This window comes from Python bivittatus, unplaced genomic scaffold, assembly GCF_059951505.1.
Source record: "Python bivittatus isolate LINGU-HERP-01145 unplaced genomic scaffold, Pbiv_v1 ctg000980_np1212, whole genome shotgun sequence".
Lineage (NCBI taxonomy): Eukaryota > Metazoa > Chordata > Lepidosauria > Squamata > Pythonidae > Python > Python bivittatus.
The window spans coordinates 8,042,031-8,054,537 of NW_028277125.1; the positions used below are offsets into that span (position 1 = coordinate 8,042,031).

The following is a 12,507-nucleotide window of genomic DNA, read 5'->3' on the forward strand; positions in this document are numbered from 1 at the left end:
CTCACTTGAGGCACACATGACCAGCCTCAAATTATCCTATATCCTTTCACATTATGTGAAAACCCAGCTGTCTGGAAAAGGCTCTAATGCTGGGAAAAGGGGAAGGAAAGAGAAGAAGACAACCAGCAGCAAGTGGATGGATTACAGTGGCGATGAGTGTACCGTTGGGAGACCTGAAAGAATGGGTTAGGGATAGATCATCATGGAGAAAATCTATCTATGTGGTCACTAGGAGTCAAAAATGATGTGATGGCACATAATCAATCACTTAAATAATATCCCTTTGAATGTATCTTAGTTTTCCCTAGCCACTTTCTAGAAAACCTTGGTCCCCACTAACAATTCTCAGCCATCTACTACACTATTAGTGGCTAGTTTGCAATTAAGATTTTCACTTAATTTGTTACCACCTAGTAGCTATGGATTCCAAGCTCCCACTTGCTTCTGCTAAATCTACACTTAACTTGTTTATTAATTCTAAAATTGCTTTTAATATATTAATGGGGGTTCTTTCTACAATCCCCCAGATTTCAACTTCACCTGGTAGAAAGAATATTGATGCTTTTGAACTTTGGAGTTGAAGAAGACTCTAGAAAATACCATGGGTCGCCAAGAAAACAAACAAATGGATCCAGAATGCTGGGAAAGGTGGAAGGAAAGAAAAGAAGAGGATGATGGATCAGCAGCAAGATGGATAGACTTGATTACAGCAGCAATGGCTGCCACATTGGATGGCCTGAAGGACTAGGCTGGGGACAGATCATCCTAGAGAAAGTGTATGTGGTCGCTAAGAGTCAACATCAATTTGATGGCACTTCATCACTATTAGCTAGGCCAATAATTGAGCTGAAATTTGAATTGAAGTCTTCCATATTTATAATTCATACTACCTTTGTGCATAGTTACTATATAATTTAGTATTCTTAAAATACCCCTTAGTGCAGCAGTATACCTTTGGTCATGAAGTAACAGGTCAAATGAATGGCTTAGGTGGTTCATTGCTTTTCTCTTTTCGCACAATCTGCATTTTCCCCCTTATCTAATAAAACTTTGACTTGGTGTCCTCACATATTTACTTTTCCCTTCCTCTGGTTTGCAATACCTTCTGCAAATATTGCATTCTCTCATGTAAGCAAATGCAGGTGGCAGGGGGCGGGGGGCGGTGAACAGAAGCACTGCATATAAAGGAGCATCTGACAACGTTGGGTCTCTGAAGCCTTCCTTCCAGCAACGCCTTCTACATCATCTCTACGCCCAACCATGAATTCACTGATAGCTCTCGTACTCCTAGGTCAGATTTTAGGATGTACGCTTAGCCATCACTTGCTCCCGCAATCAGACTGCAATAGCGAAGAAGCTGAACACTACGCAGAAGAAGGAGTACACTACATCAACACCCATAATCTTCATGGATACAAACAAACTCTTAATATAATCAAGGATCTGCATGTCTTGCCCCGGGTAAGTACAGTAAGGATGCAATGGGAGGAAAGATTTCCTAGTTCCACTTGTTAAGTAAATAACAACTAGGTGGTCTTTTGTGATGTTGTGGCACTAAACCTCTGTACCCTACTTGGTGAGATTTGGGCAATGAATGACCTCTTTCTAGTCATATAGCAATATTCCATAATCTCATAGCTTCCATGTAAGTTGAACTACTAGACAGGTGGGGATAATGTGGTTTGTAGTCCAACATGGCACCAGACTGGATGGCACCAGACTGGAAAAGCTATCATGAAAGATTCCCCATTGTCACAGTGTGATGAGTTCTCTTTGGTGTATTTTGCTTTGCAAGGGTGGCAATTGACATAGAAAACAAGACAGTGGAGGCTTTTATGCTTTGTATTATTTACAGTGAAGTTATTTGTAACAAGTGTTTACAACAGGTATATACAACATAATCCCAGTGTTCACCCAGTATCAGGTTTCCTCCCTCCATCTAGCTCTCCTGCTTCCTCCCACTTTCACTCTGTCTCCCTCCCCCATTTCTGAGCTTGTCAAGAGAGAGTGAAAAGAAGGAATGTGCTGGATTTTTACTGTAGTGTGCTCAGCATGGCTTGACCTTCTCCTGGAACTGCTCAGCTGAACACCTACTGCTTCTCCACTGGGGGAAGAACCTCTCTCAGGGTCTCCTGCCCAGTCCTTCCCCAGAGACCAAGGCTTCACCAACGACTGAAGATCTTGGGTCTTGTGTGAAGATGCTACCTGCAGCCAACTAGGGTCTTCCCATCTTGGGTCTTGGGTGAAGATGTACTCTCTCTGGGTCTTTGCTTCCCTTCTTTCAAGGAAGTCACCTGTGGACCTTTCTTCTCCCTCCCCTACCAGGAACCGACAACTGGTCTGTACACTTCTCTTTCCAACTTTTCTCTCCAGCCCCTCCATTTTGCAGTCTCCTTCTTTCCTTCTCTCTCTAATTTTTAGTGAGACTGGCAGCATGTCCCCAGCAACTGAGGAGGTGGGTGTCCCCCCAAAGCTCTAATCCCCAACACCTACATACCAGGCTGCACTAATCGGACTGCTGTCTCTACATCTCCCCACAACAGCCCTGGCTAGCAGTCAGGTCAGCCCATCAGCCCTCAGGACAGCACAGCTGCCCTTCAGGGCCGGGACGGAGCTTCTTCTCCCCCTTTACTCTCTCCATTTGTTCACTCACACCAGCAGAACATCAGCCAGGCCAGACCACTAAAACCCATATGCCACACCCACAGTCACCTTAGTTATGATTTCTATTCTGGTTGTTCAGAAGGAAATATTATTAGATCTCCATTTGAAAAACATGTCTCAGATGAGGGTTGGCGCAGATATAGCATTGCCATTCAATCTGTTTCTTCACCAAAATCATCCATGGGCTGTATTTTGTTGATTCTGTTCTTCTTTAGCAGCTCGGAATGGGGGGTATGGTCCAGAATCTGGGACTGGCAGGGAGCTGGATCTTTATCTTCAGCTAGGACCCAGAACTTCCTTTTGACAGTCCCGCAGGTCCCATGGCTTTATAATAGGTCTGGGACTAGAATCATAGAATTAAGAAAGGGACCTTGGAGGTTTTCTAGTCCAATCCCCCACCCAAGGCAGGAGTTCCCATACCATCCCAGACAAATGGTTGTCCAATCTTTTCTTGAAAACCTCCAACTCCAGGAGGCAAGCTGTTCCACTGCTTAATGACTACTCAGTAACCACATTGACCACTCAGCTTAATGACTACACTGACTACTCAGATGCTTGTGATGTAAGCCACACCCTTTTTCTCTGGGCATGCAATGCATCACAAAAGAGGCAAGGCTTGCACTGTGCTGCTCCATCCACTATTTTGCTGATATTGACACACAATACCCCCACCCCCAACCCAGAGAATGCCTAAACCTTTGACTGTTGCTTCTTTAGCTGTCAGATCCTTGGAAAGAGAGGATGATCAACTCATCATCTGCACCATGGGCACAACATGTTTAACTGGCTCAGAGCAAGTCCTAGTGATTGCATTTGGATATACAGAGCTTGATGTAAACACTGGCTAGATTTGTTGCATAAATCCAGCCCATTGGGTTACTTAATGGTTCAGTGTACGATGGAAATCCAGAAAATGGGTTGTAATTCCATAACTAGATTAAGTGTTATGTGAACTCTCCAACTGAAACATTAGCTCTCTCCCAACAATCCAATCTCCCTTGGACCACTGTCCCAAACAGTTGTGCATCTAAGCATCTCTAGGTCAGACCAGGACTACCAGATGCCATTTTTGGAGCCAAAGATTGTTGCCTGCCTGTGGTTGAGTAGACAGTATATGGATATTTCAGCCATGCAACGTCAGAAAGAGATAATCTCTTCCACCCAGACCCGGACAAAAAAAAAAAAACCTGGGATGTCAATCTGGGTCTGCAAGAAAACCTCATAACACGGGTAGATCACAGCAGATCTTCATGTCACAAAATCTCAGCTTTGTCTTTGCCTCTTCTTGCCTTGCATCATCCATGGGAGCTGTGTCTAATTTAAGGCAGCACTGAAACTTCCTGTTAGGTATATTATCTTCAAAACAGTTGATTTTGAGAAGCAAACCAGGACAAGGTCTTTAATGTCAGTTCAAACACTTCCAAAGGACAGCTGATGCAAGAGAGATAGAAATATGGAGTGAGAAAAGTAGTCTCATCACCGCTTTTCTTTTCTTTTTCTCTTTTTTTAGAGACCCCACGGGAAGGTAATCTTCACTGAACTAAACCTTCTAGAGACAAGATGTCATGTGTTGGACCCAACTCCTGTTGAGAATTGTACTGTAAGAACACAGGAAGAACATGTAAGTATCTGAGGGTTGTGAAAAATGTAAGACTTCATGGGAAGACAGGTGGCTTCCCACCATTCCACCAAGAGTAAGTTGACTTTAGTTGACTTTCTGAACACACACACACACACACACACACACTCAGATATATTGGAGCACTAAGTCACAACCAGGATTAATAAAAGCTCAGGGGTAGGTAACATATTTATGGGCATTCATTTTGGGTTCACATTATATAACTGAGTCTCATTTCAACTCTGAGCAATGAGTAAGTCAGGAACTAAGAATTTCACTTTCATCCCATAATTTTCAAAGCTGAATTGTTCCCGTGCCAGAATCCATGAACAGTGCCTTATTGCTCCTCTTAGAGGTTAATGTATTTGCAGTCTGATGGCTTGGTCCAATTTTTCTCAATATGAAAATGGCCAAGTAGAAGGTCTCATATTACAGCATCTGGAAATGTTTGACCAAAGACACCAATATGATAGTTTGGAAGGAAACATGCACTAGATACCATAATGATGCTGCCTCACAAATTAGTCCACCCAAGTTATTAGTTACTATTATTCTTTTTAATAATCTCCAATCTGTTAAAGAACATGAAATATGTTGTAATCGACCATAATAAATCCTACTTAGGCCAAGAATCCCCAGAAATGCCAGTGTTGAAGTACCTACCTGAAACGATCAGTTAAATTACGCTAAGTTAAAGTTTTATATGCTAGAGCTACTGAGATCTGAAAGAAATAGGGGGGAAAAAAACTTTTAAAATGTTCCAGCTTGCACACTTGTAGTTGTTCCTTACTCTCAAGCTGATCTGGTGAATGAAGGTTTACCAATCCAATTATGGCTGTTGGTCCTCCATTTGTTCACTGTGAGATAACTATTGTGTGTCACTCCGAAAATACTTGTGCACAAATCATGAAGTGTGTCGCAGATAGTGATTGTTACTTTTGACTGGGGTTATATCATCACTCATCACATCTGCAGCTGGCAATTTGGTGCTTTTGTATCTCCAGGCTGTTGAAGCAGACTGTGATGTCAAGTTGCTCAGTGATGAGGGTGTCACCAAAGTGGTTGCTGTGAAATGCCATTCATCTCCAGGTAATTCTGCTTGGGCTCTCAGCTGGGCTATCTTTATTCAGTGGGATGATGTAATACTGGCATCTTGTCTTTTCCAATCCATTCAAATGATTGATTTGAATCAAACTGACAGTTCAAATCAAGTTGATGTTGTGATCTGGACTGGAGCCAATTGCACACTCTTAATAAACTTAAAGGATTGGATTTCCTTCCTCCCTTCTCTTCCCTTTTCTCTCTGCAATTATAGGGCAGCTAATCACAATCTGAGCTGCTCTGCCCAGGAAGTGAAATTGCAGTAGAATCAACCCTTGAATTAACCCTGTAATAACCACATTGTTAATGACAATTTTGCTTCTGTTTGTTCAGGGGGAGGAGCCCTTGCTGATGCTATTAGACCCTTCCTTCCCATGGGTGTCTGTAGAAGATACATGGTTGGGGTTAGGACAACAAGGAGGAGAAGTAACAAAGCAGGCATTGCCTTGTTGCAATGCACACAACATTGTAATGCAACTACACAGGGCTGAGCTCACAACATGACATTGTAATGCATGTTTTGTCATGTTGGCACCCTCCTGGTTATTGGAAAATTGCTATGGATAATTTCCAGATTAGTTTGCACTCAGGGCACTCTCAGTCAATCCCAATATCCAAAGCAAGAACAATTATTATTCAGGTCAACTAGCGAAAACTATGGCTTTATTAAACATTAGCAAACATCAAAACATTTAATGGCAAAATGGGACAAAAAGACAGGCAAAGGCAGGGAGAGATTGATCAACATCAGGCAGCCATTTACATTATCTATGTATCTCTATATTTATATATTAAAAGGAATTGAATTTTACAGAACCACTGGAAATAACGTTGTGGGTACTGTAGTTAGCTCCCAAGGGAGTGGCCTCTGGTTATTCCAACTTTAACACGTTTATGTACTTGGCAGTAGCAGAATAGGGACAGAAAGGAGGACATCAGATGATCCCTCTTCTCTTCTGCCCCATTAAAGAAACAATTTGATGGGAATGATATATCCAACAATGGTTAAGAATACATACCTACATATCCCTATATTCCTTCCCAGGATAAATCCTTCCTGGGATTGGGAGAAGGGGAGATTTATGGCAGAAAGAATCAAGTCAGAAGTACAACCCTGCTCTGCCCCACTGTCTTGCACTGAAATGTTTGTCCCCTGGAATGTAATGCAAAACTAATCCATCACTACCTAAAGTACTCTTCTTTCATTATCTCCCTTTGTAAAAGCCCTAACTTTAACCTGCTGTCTGACTTTTGCAGCAATTCTCAGCTAAGACTGCCGGCTGCTTTAAGTTTCCTTTTTGAAATTTCTTTTTCTTCTTAGATTCTGTGGAAGATGTGAAGAAACTCGGCCCTAACTATCCAATTCTGTTGCCTCTGAATGACCCTCGTGTGGTAGAAGTTGTTGAATATGTGCTCCACAAGCACAACGAACAACAACCCGACCACGTCTTCGAAGTCCTTGAGATTACAAGGGGGCAGCACAAGGTTAGTATACAAATGTTAAGAAGGAATTCTGGTTACCTTTTCCAGCCTAGTACTTTGATGCTCCATACGACTAAGAGAGAGCAAGAGGAGGCAGGAGGAACTGTGTTTGGGAAAAATCTAGGAAGGGAACCTGATGCTAAAGAAGGGATGGGCAACTTTTCAAGAACCAGGGGCTGTAGCCTGCCCTTTTAAATTTACTTTCCAAGTATCAGACTGTAGTGAACTCTTGAATGAATGAATGAATGAATGAATGAATGAATGAATGAATGAATGAATGAATGAATGAATTCTTATTCATTGATATTTTATTTATAGAAGATAATTACAGCCAACAACCAGCAGCATGAAACATGGAAACAGCCACCCAATAAAACAGAAGAAATGAAAACAGTCGCATAAAATCTAAGGAACAATTTTTTTTTAAATCCCACTCAAAATTTAGGACATGTTATGCCTTCCTATGGAAATTGCTGCAGATAAAAACTTAGCAACTCTTTTGGTGATGGTAGGATTCTGATCTCACAATAGGAAATTAATTGCCTCTTCCTCAGAACAGATTTACTTTTGTTGTACAATATATTATTGTAGTGGGGAGGGAAAAAGAGACGTGAGCTAAGGTCTCAGGCACATTCTGATCTGTTGGTAAATAGATTCCATTGTACGTTCCATCTAATGTTGCAGAAGGGAAAGTGCTGAAATGAATCAAACAAAAGAGTCTAGAATGTGTGGGACAAATAAGGTTGAATAAAGTTTGCAAAAGACAGCTACTGTAAAAGGTTTCCAAATGGGAACCCACAACTGGTGATCTGTCATGCAATGTTGAAAACTTTTTTTTTTTTTGCCAATTTATTTATTTATTTAATGCAGACCCAATTAACAAAACTATCTTTCATTTTAATTTTCTTTTAATTAGAAAAGAGACCACCCCAAACAAACTAAAATTATAAACTAAGAAAGAAAAGAAATCTACCTTACGTTATATATTTATCAATAGTCACTGGTTTACTAATGAATTCACTACTATAATATGAATGGTACAAAATATTATTGTAAAATTTCACAAACTCTCTGCCATAACAACACATATTGCTGCATCCTTTAATTAGTAGAAAATATTGCCTTTTCCAATGCTGAAAACTTTTAAACAGATTTTGGCTGTAGCTCCCTCTAAAACCTGGAGCTGCGGTAGAAAGAGAAAGAAGTCACAATGTCACAAGTTATCTAAGATTCTTCTTTTACAGCTTGATGAAAATGGCAGAATTAATGGGGCCCCTGAACCATTCAGGAATAAAAGTTTAAGCCTATAAGAGTCAGCAGGCACAGGGTTTCACCTCCAAAGGAATCGTTCCAGATTCCCTGCGGATTAAGGCATTTGAGATCCAGCGAGGGACATGGAAGAATGCTTGTAACAACCTAGTATTTTCAGAGTTCTAGATCTTTGAAGTTACATACCTGAGCACCATACAACATTTGAGCTATACTTTTAACTTTAAAATCTCGAGGGCAGCAAATCTGCATCCACCCCATTTAGAAGGGAAAGGAAGAGGATATTGTAATGTCACTAAAACAGGCAGGATTTTAAATTTTAAATTTTCCTCAGTCATGCTCCTTGACGCAATGCTTGACCCCAAAATTCCAGAGGTCCCTAAAAGGGGGCTCTGGGGTCACAAACCACCCAGGCCTCTGCTAAAGGAAGGCAGAGAACTTCAGTAGGAACAGGTGACCACAGGTGATGGTGAGATAGGCACCATGCTGAAATTCATTGCCCTGATTCTGCGGTTTTGCAATTTCTACCCACAACCCAGCGAAAATATCTCTTGCTCTGATTTCAGCATGAGCCTGAATCTTACTATGTGGAGTTTGTTTTTGTGGAGACTAACTGCTCTGAACAAGAATCCCATGATGCCCATCATGACTGCCACCCCAAAGCAGCAGCAGATGCAGTAAGTCTGAGTGTCAACTCCATTCCTATCTTGGGGGTTGCCAATTCTTCTCTCTTTATCTGTCCTAGCAATGATGAAGAGTACTCTGACAAATTGGGTTGTCACCTGATTGAATTCTTTAATGGATGTAGCCTACCTTTTCCCCACACAGTAGTTCTTGACCATTTCTGGTTTGCTGATATGTGGGGGATTATTTTGGTTAACATGGAAATATCCTAATTTGTTCTTCTCCTCCTCATCCTCCGCAGCATGTTGGATTCTGTAAAGCAACTGTTTTTAGGGCACATGATGCCACTGGAAAACTTACAGATGAAAAGTTTGAGTCGGACTGCGTCTTGTTTGACCAGAAGGTATATATGTTAAATGCAATTTTGTTCATTCCCCTTTCCTCATACTCACAGAGCCTTGCTCTCAAGATCTAAATAGCTCATAGCTCATTCAATTCCATCCCTTGTCATCAGTAGGACCTCTTGGTTTCTTTTATCAATTCTGTCCTTCCAAGCCACCCAAAACTGACTTCCTGCTCCAGCAATAGAATTCCCTGTACCTCTGCAGGATGAGTATAGGCTCTAATGTATAATACAGATGGTTTGATCTTGGCTTAAGAATAATGCAACCCTTATGGTTTGTAAACCATGGATTATTTAATTATATACTTCCTTTGCTCTCAGATCCTTATTTTATCCTCAGAATGACAGTCTTGTAATGTAGGTTGGGCTGAGACAGAATGACTGGCTCAGAGCTACCCAGAAAGATCTCTAGTCATGAGGGAGTTGAACCTGGATCTCCCCAGTCCAAGTCTGGCACCTTAATTGCTATTCTATTCAACAAACTGTGGTTAAAACAAACTGTGACTTAGAGCTATAGGTGAGCCCACCTTACAGTAACTTAAAGCAAAAAGACCCTCAATCAACTGAAAGACCAACTGCTGTTTTTCAATTTTATTCATTTGATTTCTACCCCAACATTCACAAATTGCCAGATTACTGAAAAAATTATAGCAGCTGATTATCTTGATTCATGTTTGTCTGTTCTAATCTGTTGGGAAAGTTCAAAGCAGTATTAGCTTCAGGATCAGTGGCCCAAGAAGAGTCATCAGTGCTTGTGTTTTGTTTTTTCCAGGTTGGAGAAACCCATGTTCACTTGATTGAACATCACTTGGGAAAAAATATTCCTTCCCCTGGACACGGCCACACTGTCCTTGACCTTGCACATTCCCATAATGATACAAACGCTTCACATGAGTCACATTCTGCTGAAGTTTTGCCAGAAGTTGCAGCCCCTGTGGTCAAAAGAGATGTTTCACCAACCCTGCCACCAGATGATCACCTCACACCCCCTGTGAAACTTTGCCCAGGAAAGGTACATCACTTCAAGGTGTAGGACAGCCATGCCAGAGAGCATGGAGAAACCACCCTGTTAATGCAAATCCATTTTCCAAATCTGAACTCAAACCTTGAATCCAAAAAGGGTTTACCCTGCTACATTACAGCCTTTGCTAAGTGTTGTGATCACCCACTTGTTGTTACAAGAAAGAGGCTGTGTATGGTGCCTTTCTACTTTTAGAAACGCATATTCTGATGCTCACTGTGAATTTAACATCTTCCAGTTGCTCTGTTCAGCAAGGAACAACAGGAAAGTTGAGCAGGACTGATGTTAGCCCAAGAGTCAAGATTCTTTTTCTTTTTTTCTTTTAAAGAGAAAATGCACAGCATTTGACAACAATGTCCCCAAAGACTTATCAGCTCTATTCATTATGAGAGGGGTTCCCCCCCCCCCTTACTGTTTCAGCATGCCACATTATTGTATAGGAGCAATTTTGAAAAAAAAAAGTCCAATGTTCTGACTGCAAGAGGCACAGGGTACTTCATAAATAAAATGTTCAGTCCTACTGAAAATTGGTAAATTGTCTTGCCTTTTGTTTTGCTTTATGTTCATGGCCAGATGCCTCTGGTCATTCTGGCTGAAAATTCTGAAAGTTATAGTTCAGCAGTTCTGGGGGAGGGCAGAGTAACCTCTTCAGACCAATCACACAACTCAATGGTTGATGACCCTTCACTAACAAATTGAGTACCATTTCGTCACATTCTGCCCATGTAGCATTCAGGATTAAACTGATCTCTTCTTGGACAAGGCGCATTCCACTTTTTACTTTCAGCCCCACTAAATAGACCAGACCAGCAAATCAACTCCACAGGAAGATTAGAGCTATATTTTAAGATGGGCTATAATAATAGAATCTTGCAAGTCTGATTGTGCTGTACCTCCCCTCCTTATACCCCAGTGAATCAGGGAGTTGTTTGCCTCAGCCACTTCTGAATATTATCTTGCTACCAACAGAAGAGAATACTATCTTGAATAAGATAACGAAAAGCAATATTATCTTGCTTCCCAAGACTTAAAGAACATTTCAGCCCTCTTTGCCTTGGTAACGGTTCTTGCATATTTCTGTCAAGGTCAACCTCCATTACTCTCTACACCAGTGTTTCTCAGTCTGGACAAGTTTAAGAAATGTGGACTTCAACTCCCAGAATTCCCCAACCAGCATGGGGGCAGTGCTCTACACTATGCTGTCAGATTAAGGCTCATTATTCAGAAAACTCACACATTTGAATTTATTCACACTTGTTTCATGTGTTTTCACAGATTTGCTCCTGCTGGGAACAATTTCTTGTTGCATTGGTGCAATACAGATACCAGATATAAGCAATTTACTTAAATAAATTTTACTTACAATATATAACAATATAGTTTCAATACAGTAGATGTAAAAAGCCATGATAAACTTCCTTCACAAAAAAACCAAACCATACAGAGCAAACAGATGATACGGACCAATCAAAATAGCTTCAGCCACCCCTGAATTGACCTCTCAGGAACCTCCAATCACCAACCATCCCACTGAATCTTAAAATCCTATACAATTGTTGTAAGGCAACCCCTACCCCCCTTCTGAAACACTGAGCTAAGGAGGCCTCTCTGGGGTACAAGGAAAAATGCCTGCAGAAACCTTATCAATACCTTGGCACTGATCTCCTGAAGCCAGGAGAACCTGACCACAAATTATGCATAAAAGTAATGACATGAAAATAGATGATTACCAAGATGTAAGGCAGCTATTGAGAGACCAACCCAAATTTCTTCAATACCATGTCTCTCTCAGCAGATGGAGATGAAGGATTCAAGCAACAAGGCTGAGAAGGATGCGTGCATATGCCTAATGAAAATCTCCACCACCAAGTCTGGGTATATTATGGAATCCTGGCTCTTGTTCCTTTTTTGCTTACCACTAGTGTTAAAATCTCATGTCTGAAAAATTTTTGCCCACACAAATGTGATCAGTTGGTGCAATACCCTTGTTGGAATTACAGTGTGGGTACGTACATTCGCAGAGGTGATTGTCAACCACTGATTGATATTCCCAGCTCTAACCCATTTGGCGGGGGAGAGGGGGGAAGTGTGAGACAGATAGCCGAAAGGAGCAGGCATAATCCATTGGTGCATGAATCTCTGCCAGGCAAAAAAGGAACAAAAGCCAGCATCTTTTATGCTCCAGATCCAAAGTATGTCTTGGACATCTCTTCTTTTTGATTGAGCCCAATCTCTGGACTCTCATGTTTCCAATAACTCCTCTGTTTCCTCTGGATTTCAAACTTCCTTGAACAGGTCAGATAACTTCCATAGCAGCTGTGT

General features: G+C 41.3%; 1 protein-coding gene across 1 annotated transcript; it reads left to right on the forward strand.

Annotated features, from left to right (window-relative positions):
• The first annotated feature begins 1,194 nt into the window (after positions 1-1,194).
• On the forward strand, positions 1,195-10,720 carry AHSG (alpha 2-HS glycoprotein). Its single transcript, XM_007434868.3, has 7 exons — positions 1,195-1,461; positions 4,175-4,285; positions 5,290-5,374; positions 6,708-6,871; positions 8,704-8,814; positions 9,063-9,164; positions 9,937-10,720. The coding sequence occupies exons 1-7, from the start codon at positions 1,261-1,263 to the stop codon at positions 10,195-10,197; spliced, it is 1,035 nt and encodes a 344-aa protein (XP_007434930.1). The 5' UTR covers positions 1,195-1,260; the 3' UTR covers positions 10,198-10,720.
• Positions 10,721-12,507: the final 1,787 nt, after the last annotated feature.